Source organism: Etheostoma cragini, chromosome 22 (assembly GCF_013103735.1).
Source record: "Etheostoma cragini isolate CJK2018 chromosome 22, CSU_Ecrag_1.0, whole genome shotgun sequence".
Taxonomy (NCBI): Eukaryota; Metazoa; Chordata; class Actinopteri; order Perciformes; family Percidae; genus Etheostoma; species Etheostoma cragini.
The window spans coordinates 871037-889054 of record NC_048428.1 but is presented as its reverse complement, the minus strand read 5'-3'; the positions used below and the strand labels follow the sequence as shown (position 1 = coordinate 889054).

Sequence of the window (18018 nt, the reverse complement as noted above, 5' to 3'; positions counted from 1 at the left end):
CCCCCCCCCCCCCCCCCCCCCTCCCCCCCATCCTTATGAATTAAAGAAACAAGGAGTTTCATGTTATTAGTATTCTTTTTTTCATCTGGCTATTTTTGTTGAAGCTTCAATCATGAAAACTGGAACTGCTGTCGCCAATTTCATTTGGTTTCAATTTCTCTTCCTCGGTCAAGAATGATCCTTCTTTCCCAGAAATTATTTTTCCATAATTTATTGGAAGAATATCTTGTATCAAAAGTCTTCTTCCGATGAAGAAGTGGACCAACGTCCTGTTGGGAACAACCCGATCAACACTTCTGAAGTCATTACTTACTTATGGATTTATGAAAGGTGTCTTTCACTCTATAGTTGACTCAATATGGAAATATCATACTAGCAAATGATGCCTATTGATAATAAACCAACAGTAGCATATCATATTCACTAACCTGTAAATAAACAAGCGTTAGCTGTGTTATGCATTCACACGTTCTTTCTTTTCCAATCTTTTTATTGATATTTAATCTGCTGATTTACACACCCTAGCCCCCTCATCCTGAACCTGATGTGTGCCCCCCCCCCCCCCCCACACACACACACACACACACACTCCCACAGCCAGTCAAAGACTACATAAGATAAACATGTGAGACAATCACACATCATATCCACATGGGGGGGGGGGGGTTGAAATGTATAGATATAATATGCATATCACACACTTCATTTCCTGCATTCTGGTGAATTTTTCTACATCAATTCATGGTGCAAATGTCTTAAATAATGTGAAGGAAATCCTTATTATTATCATTATTGTTATTATTATGAGGTGTTTGAGGGGGTTGCACTCCATAAATTACACCTTTGAGATAGACAGAATACAGCGGCGTCGCTGTTGCAGCCATATTTCCCCTGGCCATACTTAATGGATACATTTATTTGTGATATAATGTATAAGGAAATATCGATACCCCAAAAAAAAAGTGCACGCATGAAGCTAAACACACCATATCTTATTATTTTTAATATGGTGAAATGTGTCTTGCCAGATTGGCTTTGATGTGCTGGCTGTTCTTGGAGGGTGTGTGTGCGATGGGAGGAGATGAAGTTAGAGGTGTTGCTACGTAACTGGACATGTTTGACTTTATTTCAATTCCTTGTTTATTTTCATCTTTTTTTCTCAGTAGCTACGTCGTGGATTGTACATTTTCTTTGACGTTCTGGGGTCAGGATGAGGACAGCGCGCGGGACTGTTGATATGCTTTTGGATTTATCTATCTGTATATTTATCTCATTCCTACCCCACTAAATGCCCCACAGCATGTCCTGGGTTTTGGAGTTTTTATGTTGGAATACATCGCCTAAGTACCACAACTACTGCATGGGAGTCGTTGTATTCCCAATGCATTGACAATAAGGGCTTTCTGATTGTGATTGTGATATGGCTTCGTGGTATCATTCGCTACATCCTCACATTGTGTGAAGTATGTGTAGAGAATGTAGAACAGATTCAAAAATAAATTAAAACAAGATCCCAAAAGGATTCAAAAGGTTTTTCTTATGGAATTACATGAAGAAGTGGCGAATCTCTGGCTGCTTCAGCCTCAAAAAAGCCCATTTTCTCTTCTTTGAGGAGCAGTGCTGGCTGTGGAGTGGAGGACTGGGGGAGACGTGAGGCGGCCACGGTGCGGATGAGCCCAGGGAGAGGGGAGTGCAGCCTGGGATCGATGAGCCCGATGCTCGCATCGGGGGAGGACCGAGGCGTGACACGCAGCACGGCTTGTGCAACAGTGACATCTTGTGTGCCGGCGCGGCCTGCCCCGGCCAAGCCACGCCGCAGTAAATAAAAGATTAGGATCCCATTATGCAAATGCGTGTTCCGTCTGTACACAGCCCCCTCGTGTCAGCGAGGTATGTGACAGGTATTAGAGGTCTGGAGGCGACCGAGAGTTGGACTGTGCAGCCGTGTGGTGACAAGGCCGAAGGTCATAGCAACTCTTGCTCTGACAAAATAAGGAATGTATTACATTGTTTCAGATGCACTGTGCTGTTTGAGCATGAAATGAGCTTTTCATAGGTGAGCCGGAGCAGCCAGCAGCACTGGCTATATTCCCAGGCTGAGACCAGGGCCGAGTTTTACCCCCCCACCGACCGGCCCACTGCCCTTCACAACCTGTTATACTGGAGATATTTCATCAGAACTTGACTGTGGAACAGAGCTTCTACAGGTTTCCCCAAGTCCAATCTAAGACTCTGTAAACCTGGGCCCTATTTTCCTATGGTATGTGTGGAAGTGACTGATAGGGGGAAAAAGTCTTTGATATTGGTCGAGTATTACCCCCTACTACTCTTGTCTACTTTGGAGGAAGTCCCAGCTGGTCTCAAACTGGCCTTTAGGACAGTTTGGAGACTTGTCCCACTGACAGCAGAATTGTGGCCTGCATGGCGTTCTTTCTCTTCTTTGTTTTTGCGTGAAGCATTAGTCTATTTATTGATAACTATTATTATTTTTTTTAATTCAAGGGGACAGTACATGTCCACCATGATCCTCCCAGCTGAATCATGGGGAGTGATTTCTGCTCTGACTCTTCCGCATCTGCGTGCTTAACAACTTCGCTGTGTCAAGAGTAATCATATCCAGCACTATACCGGAAGTCTCCCAATTCATTTACAAAATAAAAGCAGTTGCAGTTTTTAAAGAGTTTTGCAAAAATGAACAACAAATACATGACAGGAGCAATGAGTATGTTGATGAATCATGTGGGGGTCCTTATGGCGCTGTCAGTGGATATGACACATGCCTTTTGTGTGGGAGACCCGGGTTCAATTCCCACTGAACCTGATACCTCAGCCAATGTGTCCCTGAGCAAGACACTTGACCCCTAGTTGCTACAGAGGCGTGCAACCTCTGCCATATGTGTGTGTGTATATATATATATATATATATATATATATATATATATATATATATATATATGAGAAAGACGAGAGACAGATATCCCCAAAAATATATTATTTAACAACTTTACCCAATCTAATTACATAAATTTCATCTTTTGCGTATTTTTAAGATTCCACAAGTCACATCAACATTTGGCGTGACACTGGCGAGGAAAAACGTCCTTTTAGGCAGAAACCTGGGACAGACCCAGCCCCTTTTGGTGGGGGGGCATCTATTGCTGGCGGATTGGACCCAGTCCCTGATACAGATATACAGATATAGAGAAATATGATAAATATAATTACAATCATTCTAGCAGTCGGATTGATGAACAGTGGAAGTTATAGTAACAATGTAGCTTGTGGAACTTGGACTAGACATGATAGTTCTGGGCGATGCGGGGCGATGCGGGGCGATGCGGGGCGTAGTAGGGCATGGAGCAGGACCATGGACAGGACCTGTCCGCCACCACTCCCCATTAACAAAATAAAAGAAACCATGTTACAACATGAAATTTTCTATACCGTTTACACTATTTGGTATTTATTAATGTATGGTACACAGGCCTATTACTTATCTTTTTTAATTGCATAATTACTTAATATATCAGGCCTTTTTAAATTATTTCCTATATTACGTATTTGATGTATGTGGGTCGCAGATAAACGTATTTTCAATTGCTCTGTATGTCTGACGCATAACTGACATTAAAGTTGACTAGACTTACGGCTCCAACACGTAGATTCGGCTTTTACTTCGAAAATCCGTTAGCGGAAGTGCCGTTGTCGCTCGCTCTCGGTGTCTTTCCGCCGTTCTGAAGTTGTGTGGAAGTTTACCTTTTCAGGTTTGTCCCATGAGCTCAGTTGGTTTCAACAGTTTGGAAGTAAGATGAGCGGACAGACGGTGCCCGCGGACTTCTCGGGACACATGCTGGACCTGGACGAGGACGAAGACCTGGAGGTTTTCAGCAAGGTAACGCCAAAAGTTCCTGGAAAACCGGGAGAAAGGTCCGCTCTCTCAACAGCTCCTATCGGGTTCTCTCGCTATGTGGATGCAGCGTTAAAAGCCCGGGCTCTAACACGGCATGGCCGGTCTAAGTCTACCTTAGAATAGGCCATGTAGCGTCCGTCTGTTCCGGTTGTAACGTTAGTTAGCATACGGTGTCACGTAAAGAAGGAAGGAAACCAAATGTCGTGGATCAGCTGATGAGCTGACCTTAGGACCCGACTGACCTGTAGCTGTAGCAGCAAAACATTAACATTACTTTATGTAAAAACAAAGTAGCCTAACGTTATCATAGAGGTTTAACTTAAATATAGGCTAACTCTTTACAACTCGGGTTAGCTCCAAATCAATAACGACCACCAGTGGTAGAATGTATGTTAAAGCAACAGTGTGAAAGAATGCCTGCCATCTGGCGGTGAGAGTGTATATGACAACCGACTGAATGTATCCCGAGTGTCGGTACCCGATCTGTGCTGCCTGACCGTGCGCCCTGCGCATGCGCCATCTGTTGCACGCTCGTAGCGATCTGCCATTAGCCTCTAAAACTCCCCGATGTGAGTCGAGTGCATTTTTGAATTAAGCATGCTCAGATTTAAACGGTTTACGGTATTACATGTTGTACTGAAATTAGTAAAATCCATGAAATAATAAACTTTTCTCATTACAAACAATAACAGAAGATGGAAATCATTTCAGAAACGTAGTAGCTATCTATGGTTGTTTGATGCTAACTCAAAACACCATTCAACTGACAGTCTTTGTTGTGTTTGATGCTAACTTGTAGCCAGCAGTCAACCAACTTCGTCAAGTCTACAACTACAGAAGTCTCTGGTTAGCATCTCGGAGGCTACTTCAGACGTTACAGAAGTCTCTGGTTAGCATCCCGGAGGCTACTTCAGACGTTACAGAAGTCTCTCGTTAGCATCTCGGAGGCTACTTCAGACGTTACAGAAGTCTCTCATTAGCATCTCGTGATTGGTGTGTCTGCAATTAAGCAATCATGATATGGGTTACTTTCATGTGCTCTTGTATCTGATACAGATTGGATATTTTGCAATGCGACCTCAGTCTGAATCATATCAGAGTTTATGCAATTTTCACATCACTCTAGGTAAAGATTTGTTACAAGTCGTATCATCCCACCACCCCCGGGCTCCACGTCCTCATCCACACACACCTCCGTACAGAAGCAGCAGCCATTGCTCCACAAACAGTCATGTAAAAAAGATTCTCTTTCTCCTCGCCCTCGTTACCATCTGCTCAAAAATTTATGCTGGCGTCTACTGACCTCACATAGACTTAGAAATGAAACCGTACACGCTGACTTCAGTGGCCAACATGTTCCCTTCCATTCAACAGCATGTGTTATCCTTGTTATCGGTCTTTTGCGCATGCGTTTATTATTGCCCACATTTAAAAAATATATATATAAAGTGACAGCCAAACACACAAATTGAAGTGCAACACACTGTCCAAGTTTCAAAGCATTACACCATTTGATAAACATGGCACACACGGGATGTTTGAAAGACAGAAGAAGTAGTCAGGGGAGCGTTATTGTGGATCCCACGTTACTTCTAGGCAAGTCCGGCCCTACGAAGCAGTCTGATTGGTTGGGGTTGGGCATCCACCTTGAATACTTAAGGTTAAAGATACCCGACTGGTCAGGGGATAGGACCTGGACAAATAGGGTTCCGTTACCTTGCATAGGCATGGGCGCCCAGCCAATAGTAGCTACAAAAGTTCACTAGAAGGTCAAATTGACCTGTGACTTATTTTGGGTTTTAAAAACAAATCTGGAATAAAATGTTACTTAATCTATTAAAAAATATTGTTTTTATCTCAATTCCAGACAATTGAGATAACATATATGTTTAGGGAATACACTCAGTCTCTACTAGCACGCAATTAAAAATGGAAGTGGGGTTCTTTTTTGTCATAAGGTTATAATTCATGTAAAAAATCCACTATGGAAAAAACAAAAGCCGACATATCCAGAATAATTGAGTCAGAAGTACATGTTTATCACAGAAAATAAGGTAAGGCCGTTGAGGTTCGGGTAGAAAAAATTTACAATTTTTTTTTATTGTAAAAATGTGAAATGGGTTAATTTGACCCAAATACAGTAATAGGGTTAAGTCTTCTCCTTAAGGTTGAAGTATTTAAGATTTCTTCTTATACTTAGTTAAACCTCATGCAACGAAAGTAAGAAAAACCTCATCCTCTGACTCTATCTCAACCCCAACATGGCAGAGTTTATGGCCATAACGGATCCATAGGAACGCACCACAAGAGAAGTGTTCTGCGAGCGTAAAGAGTCACAGTAACTTTGTGAGTAAAGAAAAAAAACTACAGCTCCCATAAAACTGTCAAAGCGCAGCAGCATGGGTGCTTTCGTCATTGTAAAACACAGCAAATGGTCTCATCTGAAGTTATTTTTCTAATCTGTCACCTGCAGTCTCTGCTGGAGCCGGAGAACTGGAAGTTCCCGTTTCCCTCTCTGTGAGATGTCACTGTCTGTTCATATCATTAATTGTTTTCAACAAACCGGTTTCTAGCCTCCGTTGTAGTCATGTAACCCACATGCCCCAAACGCGTTCCGGATACTTGAGTCCAAATCAACCGCGGGAGATATTACCTCTTCATATAAAATGCAGGATCAATCTCAGAGTAAAGTTAGTGCTGCTGACCTGTTTAGGATCGGTTTCTTGTAATGGTCATAAACCGTTTTACTCTTGTGTGTGTGTGTGTGTGTGTGTGTGCGTGTTTGTGTGTGTGGTATTTGGGGATTAATCCAGTCCAATTGTTTTACTGAGCGTTTTTAGCCCACACATACTTACCCCACACACCATCTGGATAGGTTGGTGAATTTTAAAATGCGCCCACAGGGCCCAGATGGCTCCCGCAGTTAGTAGTCAATGAACTTTGATGCATTACTGTGGAGAACTTACTGAAAGTCACAGTCTTCTGGAACGAAAAACCGTGTGCTCCTTAAAATGTGTCCAATTGTGTATTTCTATGCAATGAAAGCATTAAAGATGGATTCATTATAGTTACAATGATGTACTGGCCGGTGCTCTCTGATGGACAATCTTTATTTCTCATTCCAAATCCACAGCAGTACTGAAAGGCATGCTCGATTCATCGAGATCGCAATCTAGATTCAGGCCTCAATCGCATCCAGAAAACCTGAAATTTCTCCCAAAGCTGCATCGACAAATGACAAGTGTGTGTTACACCACATGACAGATGGTGCAGAGGAGGAGGGGTCAGGACGTCTCGTCCAAAAATAAAGCATAAACATTTGGAAATGGAAGCAATAAAAAATGTGTCGGAGTCATTGAAACGCAGCGATTGTTCTCTGTTCTGAAAAAAACGCTGGGCTCACTTCTAGAAATAGAACCCAAGTAGAACGGACTTTGGTCTGTTTTCCGTGCTCATTTGAGTAGTTAAAGGAAAAAAAGAAGAAAAATAGCAGCTCATCTCTGTGCATTGACCTTACAAATCAGAACGAGTTAGTCGGTTACAACAGTCCCAGATCTTTGCAGTGGCAGCACGCCGCTCAGACCATCCTGCTATGTTGATTTGAATGGGAATGACTATTCTGCTCTCATTCTATTTCTATAGGCTCACTATATCCCGGGTAGCCAACAAGTGGAGACTCTAGGAAGTTATTATCCCAGCCAAGAAACAGTCCGGCACACAATCTCCAGTACAATGACAAATTGCTTTTTTACACTTGGGTTTTTGCGCGGATTAAACCAGCAACATTCAGAGCCAGGCCAGCTGTTCCCCTGTTTTTATGCTTATTCATAGACATATAGACATGAGTGTGGTATCAATCCTCCTTCTAACTTTCCGCTGGGACTATCCTACAGTGTTGAACCATTGCTTTGACCCAGTGTGTATGGGGAGTCATTAAAGTTCATCTATCAACAGCACTGTTGGAACATCATACATCTCACCTTTCCCCTTGACCACCGTATTGAATTCAACGTTATAGGTGGCGGATGCATTTAGCGTGTGCGTGGAGTTTTTCTGGTCTTTAAACAAAGGTTCGTGGCCTTGGAACTCCTGACCTAACCCTGCACTGGGGCTGGCTGATATGGAGATAATCAGATATCACAATATGTTTCACCAAATACATCAATGGCTTGATTGCGGCGATATTGTGGTGCGTTCAAAAAACACACAATGAGATTTTAGATAAATAATCACTAGTAATGCGGATATAATGACTAAGTGGGTAAAGAAATGACTTTACTGTAACACAGCCTTTAAAACCAAGAAAAGAAAACACTTGTGCCGTATTACAAGATTACGATTACCGAAATCTAAGATGATATTTAGTCTCATTTATCAATGTTGATATTATCGTTATATTGCCAAGCCCTACACTGCACTGTTGAATGGTTTAGGGTTGTAATCTCCCTGTCCTGGGGGCAGATTGAAGACAGAACCCGAAAGCCTTGTTTTAGTGGTTTGCTGAATATTTATTTAATTGTGAGCGTTTAGTTTCCAGTCAGTCCTCCTCTACCATGTTGAAGACATCGGCAGTGTGGCAGCATTTTACAAAAACAGATAACGGGGAAAAGTTAAATGCAAAGTTTGCAAGCAACAGTTTGCATATCGCAGCTGGACTACAAACATGATGTATCACCTAAAAACGGTAAGCTAACCTGTCTGTGTTAGGTTGCCCTGTCTGTTTGGAGTAGGCTATATGAACATATCAGAATTGGCATATTTGATAGTCTAATAATTGTTTCATAGCTACCGGCGTACCCTCCCGCAACGACGGTAGCGTTCCCCAGACACACTCGGACTCCCCCAGACTCCTCCAGACCCCGCTGGATGTTAAGCCTCTACCATCCAAACGCAAAAATAATATCACGGAAGGAATTGTCGACTTTATTGCTCAGGATATGAAGCCCATTGCTGTTGTGGAGGGCTGAGGTTTTAACAACGCCATCACGCGAAATTTCAGGGACTCAAAGAGAAAGTTTCAGAGTAAATACAACCCAGCGAGGCACTGAGCGATGTCAGAGCCGACAGACGTCAATAATAAGGTCAAAAACGATTTAATAAATTGCAAAAACCTACAAGCACAAGTACTGCGGGACACTACAGTTAATTCATCTTGCATTTTTAATTTTTCCCGCCCCTCCGCACCGCACCCCTCCCCCCCGTCGTTTTTAGTCGAAATTTTCACGACTTCAGTCGACCAAGATTAATCTTTGGTTGATTACAGCCCTAGAATGGTTACACACAAGAAACAGACCTACTGGATGTGTGAATTTGCCTCACAGATAGATGCAAAATGCAGTGAATATTAATAATAAATAAGGGTTAATGCCTGAAGAGGAGTGCATTGTCAGGTATTAATGGACGGCGGTTCCCTGGTTACGCCTATAGGCCTGACTAATACCTGGAACAATCATTCCCATCCTGCTCCAGTAACCTTAGAGCCTAAACACTAGGGGTGGGGATCTCTGGGCACCTCGGGATTCAATGCTAAACCCATTATCCATGCAGCTTGATGCAACAATTTATTGTTATTTCCATTTCCTCGAGTGATTTAAAAAAATATACATCTAAATCCGAGTTTGTTAGATTTTGACATATACAGTAATTGTATAAGTTGTAATGAAATGTTAAAGCTATTGAGGGTTTTTTGGGGTATTCATTCCATGCTTCAGCCTTAAAGACGCTGCGTCACCTTTTCTCCCAGTGATCTTCCATGTCAGAGGCTCAGTCATGTTTAAAGGTGGAGAATGGGAAACATGACGTGGTCAGATGTGATGTGATGAAGTAGATCAACAGCCTTTGTGTTTTGCCTAATTATTTTATGTCTTATTAGATCATGTGTATAATGGATATACAAAGCCTTTTTTATGGACACCCTCCAGCCAGTATGATAAGTAATCATCCAGACCATGCTATAAATACAGTTATTCCCTAGTTCTTTCCACGTGTCAGAACATAGATCCATTGTCCTTGGCAGTTTATAGGGCGGACATTGAAACCACAGATTTACATGCCGGGTCCAACACGTCACATGTGTAAGAAACAGGAAATACAGGCTTTAGAGCTTTAATAGTGTTTGCTATGATGATGTTTTTACCACGATGGTCAAAGGAGGTGAAGCCTTTTTTGTGGTCGTGGAAAGAATGTCATGTGACTGCTGAAATGTCTTTAACAGATCCAAGCCTCGAGGAAACAGAGTAGCAGTAGAAAGTCTGTGGAGATCACTGTGTGCAGCTGCTGGCGCTATTTTATTGTAACTAGTTTAACTGTTAAACTTTAGAAAGTTTATGACATTGTGTCATTACAACATATTAATGTCTTTGTCCTCCTGTTCTCCTTGGGTCAAATTTGACTCATTTTCATAAGGTTTCTACTATATCAGAAATGTGGGTTACTTTCAACATTTAATTCGGTGTGAAGTCATAACATAAATTATCTCAGGAAACTTTTAAATTACAGAGAGGATCTAGACCACCTGGGGTGGGGTGGGGGGTGGGGGTGGCTTCTGGGGCTTGAGCCCTAAATGGTTTTTGAAGCCCAAAAAACAATACCTACATTACTTCAACTTTGTGTCATTTGCCCTCTGCCTGCTGTCATACAAGATGGGATGAATTATAAATACGCTGTTAGACAGTCTCAGACTTCCATTGTGCTCTCTGTTGTTCACATGATTACTGACAGAATTGTGTTTTCTGTACAAATTACAGTGTGCTAACAATGGCAATGTCTCATTGGTGTAGAACACATCGCTGGCTGATGGAAGTCCCATGCCTACCTCTCCAAGCTCCATGGTCAACCAGTACAGACTGGAGGAGGAACAGCAGGACGCCAACACCAGAGACCTCTTCGTCAGTGTTGATAACCCAGAGAGCCATGTCACTGCCATCGAAACCTTCATCATGTACAGAGTGGTGACCAAGGTGTGGAGCTCCTACTGTCTATGTCTGTGTGTATCATCAGTGGAATACATGAAGCCTGTTTGTTCTCCAAAGGTTTTCAACATCAGGCTCCAGCTGTCCTAAAAAGTTTTCTTTTATCAGTGTGCCACATCACTCCATCTGGAGTGGCTGACTCAAAAGCCAGTAGCATAACATGCATGTACACTGTGTGATGGGGAGCAGGAGAAGAATACCCTTGTTCTTGAAATTCTCCTTAAATAAAACGGACGTGCGTAATTTAAAAAGGAAAGTTTAAGAGCACTTTGCTTTAATTTGCTGGTGATTAACTAAAAATAAGAATAAGAATAAGGAATCAATCAGTTGAATCAATTCCATGGTGGGCCAAAACAAATTTCCAAATGATTTCCTAACCTGGTTTTGGGCAGTGGGCTCCTTCAGGCTGTGAAAAACCTAAAACATGTAAAGTAAAATTTTCCAAAGCCACAACTGTATGTAACACCTTTTGGTGCCGTCAAGGTAACGTGATATGTCGCAAAGTGCAGTCGCATCCGTAGTCGTACCATTTTGAGCCCTCGCAGCATCTCACACTCACACACTTACAGTCAGTAAAGTCTGTCAGGGTTCAGGGCTGAGGGTTTAGGGTTGAGAGGTCAGGGTTTAGGCTTCAGGGCTGAGGGTTCAGGGCTGAGGATTCAGGGTACATTGGGACTGAGGTCAGAGTGTTTCAGTCCTACAGTAGTTTAGCTTTCAGTGCAATACCAGTGAGAGCTTCCAGGACGTTTTGAGGTCCGTGCATCACCAGGCCACTTCCACGTGGATCCCGGGGTTAAAGCTTTATGCTGTCTTGGTCCTGATCTGTAACTTCTCTCTCTAGACCACGCGGAGCGAGTTTGACTCCAGTGAGTTCGAGGTGCGCCGGCGCTACCAGGACTTCTTGTGGCTCCGAAGCAGACTTGAAGAAAGCCACCCGACACTCATTGTCCACGTACGTATCAGCACACCACACCAACTGCTTGACTCCTCTGCAGTCCACTTGGACCTGAATGCTGGGATGTTTCAGCTCGTTTAGCGCAAGTCAACCCTTTGGTTAGTGGACTGCGGTTTTCAAGGCTCGAGTTTGGTGATTTGGCAGTTGCCATCTTGATTTTTTTTATCCAGTGGAGATTTTCCAGCAGTTAAACATAGACATTCTCGGCACTGTCCCCATTCATCTGCATGGACCGCAGAACAAATGTCTCACTTTCAGACTTTTCAGACTATACAAGCTGACTTCTTTTTTCAAGCAGTGGAGTTGCTTCCTGCTGGAAATGAGATAGAATTAGGTAAGGTTGAAGGCCCTTCCGCATTGGCTTCACTTTTCAGACCCAGAAGCTTTGTTTTTACAGTCTGTCACTTAGAGTGATATTAAATGCCATAAGGTCAGAAAAGCCATAAAACCCACTTGAGATTGAGATTCCCACAGCAGAATAAAACTAGCCTGGCTCCGCCCTCCTACGTACTTCCACTCAATTTTCAATTTCCTCCAGTACTCCATCTGGGTTTTGCGGTATACTCTTGGGTTTTCTCAGAACTCTGTGCAAATTAAATGGACCAGAATCTGGTAAGACCAGGCTAATATTCCAGGGTCTGGTAAAACCAGGCAAATGTTCCAGAGTCTGGTAGGACCGGGCTACTGGACCATAGTCTGGTAGGACCGGGCTACTGGACCATAGTCTGGTAGGACCGGGCTACTGGACCATAGTCTGGTAGGACCGAGCTACTGGACAAAAGTCTGGTTGGACCGGGCTACTGGACCAGAGTCTGGTTGGACCAGGCTAACTAGCTCATCACCTAGATTTTCTGTACATACAGTTATTACGTTGTCTATTACTACTGTTTTTGATTTTTTAAATTAAACACATACACATGCTACACAAACAAGGCCTGAGTGTGTGTCTGACTGTGTCCTCAGCCGCTGCCAGAGAAGTTCGTGATGAAAGGCATGGTGGAGCGCTTCAACGAAGACTTCATCGAGACCAGGCGGAAAGCTCTGCACCGCTTCCTCGACAAGATCTCAGCGCACCCCATACTGTCTTACAGCCAGCACTTGAAAGTCTTCCTCACTGCTGAGGTCTCACACACACACACACACACACACACACACACACACACACACACACACACACACACACACAGGTTTGTATAAGTTGGTTTCACTTTGAAAGCTTCTTAGTAATAAAAATACTCTGACAATCACAGTACTTCGTCTACAGATTAGGCCTACATCAGACATAGATTCCAAGTAACCCCGTAACCTCATATATCATGTAGGCAAGGCAATTTAATTTGCATAGCACTTTTCAGCAGCAGTGCAATTAGAAGTGCTTTGCATGAAACATATTAATACAAAATTAAGAATAGTAAATACAAGTTTAAAACAATTAATACATTATTAAAAACAATTAATCAAAAAAACGGTTAAATACCAGAATAAAAAGAATAAAATTCACAGTACAGTGCAGTGCAAAAATTTAACAAAGGCGATAATAGAAGGAAGGTCTTCAGCCTTGATTTAAAGAGCAGAGTGTTGGTGCCGATCTATAGTTTAACAGGAGTTTGTTCAAGATATACGGAGCATAGAAACTAAACGCCGCTTCCCCCTTTTTTGTTCTGGTTCTGGGGATGGTAAGCAGCCCTGTCCCTGATCACCTAGAGGCCTCAGGTAGTTTGGACCTAAACCATTAGGGATTTATAAACCAGCACAACCATTTTGGAATGTATTCTATAGGGCACAGGAAGCCATTGTGAAGACTTCAGAATTGGACTGATGTGATCAACTTTCCTTGTTAGTGAGGACGCGCGCTGCAGCGTTCGGAATCAGCTGCAGTTGTTGGATTCATGTTTTAGGGAGACCTGTATGACACCGTTAAAGCAGTCTAGTCTACTGAAGATAAAGGCGTGGATAAGTTTCTCCAGATCTGGTTGACACAAAAGTCCTTTTACCCTTGATATGTTTTTAAGGTGGTAAAAGGCTGACTTGCCTTAATGTGACTACTAAAGTTCAGGTCGGAGTCCATAATTACACCAAGATTTCTGGCTTTGTCTGCAGTTTTTAACATTAATCTTTGAATCTGGGTACCTTTCTTAAGTATTCCTCTTTTTCTCCAAAAATAACCAACTCAGTTTTTCCTTTATACAATTTAAGGAAGTTGTGGCACATCCATCATTAGTTTGTTCAATGCATCTAGCCAGTTTTTGTGTTTGGACTGTAGACTGTAGCGTTTATAACATTAGTAATTCTGCAGTTGATATTATCTACAAGCTCAGTTACTGGGGCTTCAGAGGGGGCAGAAGTGGAAGAGAAAAGCCGAATGAACCTGTCAGTGGTGCTCTCTGGAATGTATCAGTGACGTTTTCCAACTACCTTTTGTTTGGAATCTTTTTTGCACAGAGGTAGTGCTATTAAAAAAACCAACAGGAGTAATCAGAGAGAGCAACATCATTCACCACAACAGCAGCTTGTTCTGTGGCCTCGTAGAGGAGAAGGAGGTTATTGGAGGGTGCGTTTGGAAGGTATGTTTGGACATGGGTTGTCGGGAGGCAAACCGCCAATCATAACTCTGTCTGCAGGGCACGCTGTGTATTACCACATAATCTGGCTGCCGAGTGCATTGGGATGAATCCCATTGCCGCAGATTAAAATTGTCATTGAAACCAACGTTGTGACGGTTGCAGGTAATCTGTAGCCAGGTGTTGAGGCCGAGAAGTCTGCTTAAAAGTTCTTTTCCGCGACCTAGAGAGGGAAGTGGGCCAGAAATGAAACAATTTCCCAGTGCTCTTTAAAGCAGCAGAGTGTTAAAATCTCGCTTTGTAGTTTCCCAGTAGGAAATGTCATTGTGTCCACAGTGGCCCACGATGCGCTTACTGGACGTTGGGATTGAGGGTATCCGCTCCACAACTTTAGCCAGTATGTCTGCAACCTTGGCTCCAGGAAAGCAGTATGTGATAGCACTAAAAAAGGGTTGTATTTGGAGGGAAGAGCGGACGTGGAGTGGGGGATTTTGGATGGGCAGTGTCAGGAAGAAAACAGTCAGTAGCAGTTTCAGATGGACAAGGAAGAGAAGATTACTTACTCGGATTGGTGTTCAATCCGTCCAGGCAGTGGAGGCCACCCGAACGTCTCATCCCCGCTTCTTTTTGAAGCTTTCGACTTGACACAGCTCGGGGGTCAAATAGACGTATAGAATCGATTTGTATTGCTTAGCGCTGGGTACCATATTACATTTTTGATACCGGTACCGTTCCTAGACGATACTTTGATACCACTGTTATAAAACAAACAGAAATGACAACATTACACATCACTAGGGAGGCAATTTAGTTGGTGCCTAAAAGTACTGAATTGGGGCAACCGCACACACAGTTGGTAGAGCGGGTGCCCATATATAGAGGTTTAAAAACCTTGATGCAGCGGGCCCAGGTTTGACACCCCCCTTCATGTCTTCGTCTGACCTCTCAAACAAAGGCCTAAAAATGCCGAAAAAATTATCTTAAAAAAAATGTAATTCAATCCCCAGCTCTGGTATCACGTCTCTCTTGGAGAGATAGAATAATATACAATGATGTTTACCATAGATATGACCGGTCTTGAATCTCAAGATGGAGTCATAGATTAGACTGATAGAATAGATTAAGAGATGAAGAGCAATCAGGCATCTTTTATAGTCTGTATCACTCCAGTCATATGGAATGCCTTTCGGCCAGTATGAACTGTTAGGAGCTTTATTAACCTTGGTGCTAATTAAAGCGCTTGTGTGTGACCCCGGCAGGAGTTGATGTCTCACAAGAAGCAGGGTCCGGGCTTCCTGAGCAGGATGGGGGAGACGGTGAGGGCGGTGGCCAACTCGGTGCGAGGCCTGAGGAGCCGGCCTGAGGAGTTCACACTGATGCAGGAGTATGTGGAGGACTTCAGTACCAAGATCTGCTCTGTGGACAAAGTCACGCAACGGATCATCAAGGAACAGAGAGGTACTCTAACAGACACAGCGAGGGCTTCATTCAGTCAGTAAATCGAACCACCAACCTTCCAATTAGCAGGCGACCGTTCGACCACTGAGCCACGGCCGCAACTTAGAAATAATGTTTTGAAAATAAGCAAGGCCCAATGTGTCAAAGTGACCAATGCTACTTCACTAATGGACCATATATTATGCACCTAAAACGGAAGTATTTCAAACTAAGTAAAGCGCTGTAGCATGAACAGTCTATAGACTATAGAGGGTCATATATAATTCGGGTGGTTTTATTGTCATTACATGTTCTGGTATGGTGTGGAAATGAGCCTCAGATTTGTACTAAATGTACTTGGTTGCATTCCAGTCCTGGTCAGGCCCCTCTGAACTGAAAAGGTACTGGGCTAACCACTGCTGACTCGGTATGTTTCAGTGTGTCCTCTGTCCTTCCAGAGTATCTGGACGAGCTGAAGCAGTACAGCCCCACCTACAGCCAGTGGGCGGAGTCAGAGGAGGAGCTGGCCGAGCCGCTGAGGGCCGTGGCCAGCTGTGTGGAACGATGCGGTCTGGAAACGGAGGAGCAGATTCAGCATCTGTCTGAAGTCCTCGTCCCTGCTCTGCACGAGTACGTGCTCTGTGCCGAGACCCTGAAGGTGAGCTCCCCGCACCCCCCTTAACATAGTACAGTAACATAATGAACACCTGTCCTGGCCTCCCTTTATTGGCTTCCTGTATGATTCAGGGTGAATTTGAAGATCTTATTGCTTGTCTCTAATGCTTTAAATGGTCTGGCCCCTTTGTATCTGGCTGGACTCTTTCATCGCTACACACCAGTCAGAACACTGGGCTCAACCAACCAGTGGCTTCCAGGTGTAAATGTAATGTAAATAGGCTGTTCTCTGTATAGCACTTGTCTGGTCTCAGCGACTACTCCGAGCACTTTGAAAAAAACTCACCAAGATCAATTGTGGTGGGAAACCTGTCTTAGGCTGTTATGAGACGGAGAGACAACATCCAGGCGGAGTTTGAAGCCAAGAAGGAGGCCCTGGAATCCAGAAGAGTGGACCAAGAAGCAGTAAGAGCAATTTAACACACACACACACACACACACACACGGTTGGTTGGTCTGTCCTCCAGTCATCTTCTGGAGGTGTAATATAGTGAGTCCTCCCCCACAGGACCACCCTCAGCTCATATTGGGGACAAGGATGAGCTTCCTGTGAGGATTATCAAAATATCCAGGCTTGTGGCCTGGAAGTCAGTCGTGAGCTCAGTGGAAATAAGAGCCGTCAATATTATTTCACACTGTAAGCCCAGCAGCTAATCGCGGCGTAATGAAAATTCCCATATAGCCTCTATAGATGGCGACTCGCTTCAAAATGTCAGGAGACAAAGAGTGAAGACGGAAAGTTAGGCAAGCAAAGGACAGAGCTATTTTCAGAGGTGTGTGTGTCTCTCACCCGTTCCATCTGTGAGATTTTAATTAAGAAACAGGACTGAGATTTCACCCCACAGACTTGGATTGTATCCCTGTTTTAATTAGGTGTGTGTGTGTGTGTGTGTTATCTTCTACCTTTAACAGATCTGCACTAATGAGAAGGGAAATGTCAAATAGACCCTTTGTCATGGTTTTCTTGTTATTATGTCTTTTTTTGTCAAAGAGAGGCGATGTGGCCCCTCACTGGGCTGACTGAGAGGCCACGCAGCTTTCATTCAGCTCTTATCTGATTTCATAATGTATTAGTTATTTAAGAAAAATGTTAATTTGTAAGAATGAAGAGGGCCGTTTGGGGTGCAGGGTGATGGAAACCTTAAGACATTTCCCTTTGTGTGTGCCCTTCGTTTACACGCATTACATGTTTTCTTCTCTGAAAACGAAAGAATTTGCCTCCGGCTAGAGTGGAGGTTTTTCAAAACTTGGTTTGCACGTTTGCATGTAAACTGTGACAAACGGAGGTGTAGGCAGCGGATGTAAGGAAGAAAAGAGAGTAAATGCTTCTGATTGGCTAACATGGGCTTGAGCTTCTTGTTAAACTGCCACCTGCAGGTTAAGCATGCTATTGATGGCATTGACGGTGACCCCCGATGTGAGTCAAGTGAGTCCAAGATGCTAACGAGAGACTTCTGTAACGTCTGAAGTAGCCTCCGAGATGCTAACGAGAGACTTCTGTAACGTCTG

At 43.4% G+C, this 18018-nt stretch overlaps 1 protein-coding gene across 1 annotated transcript in view; it reads left to right on the top strand.

Annotated features, from left to right (window-relative positions):
• Positions 1 to 3688: 3688 nt before the first annotated feature.
• Positions 3689 to 18018, top strand: part of snx7 (sorting nexin 7) — a 30156-nt gene continuing 15826 nt past the window's right edge. The window contains exons 1-7 of the mRNA XM_034862090.1: positions 3689 to 3892; positions 10690 to 10869; positions 11723 to 11833; positions 12800 to 12958; positions 15657 to 15855; positions 16293 to 16492; positions 16828 to 16914. Of these exons, the coding sequence (XP_034717981.1) occupies positions 3809 to 3892; positions 10690 to 10869; positions 11723 to 11833; positions 12800 to 12958; positions 15657 to 15855; positions 16293 to 16492; positions 16828 to 16914 (1020 nt within the window). The 5' untranslated portion in view covers positions 3689 to 3808. The remainder of the gene's footprint in view (positions 3893 to 10689; positions 10870 to 11722; positions 11834 to 12799; positions 12959 to 15656; positions 15856 to 16292; positions 16493 to 16827; positions 16915 to 18018) is intronic.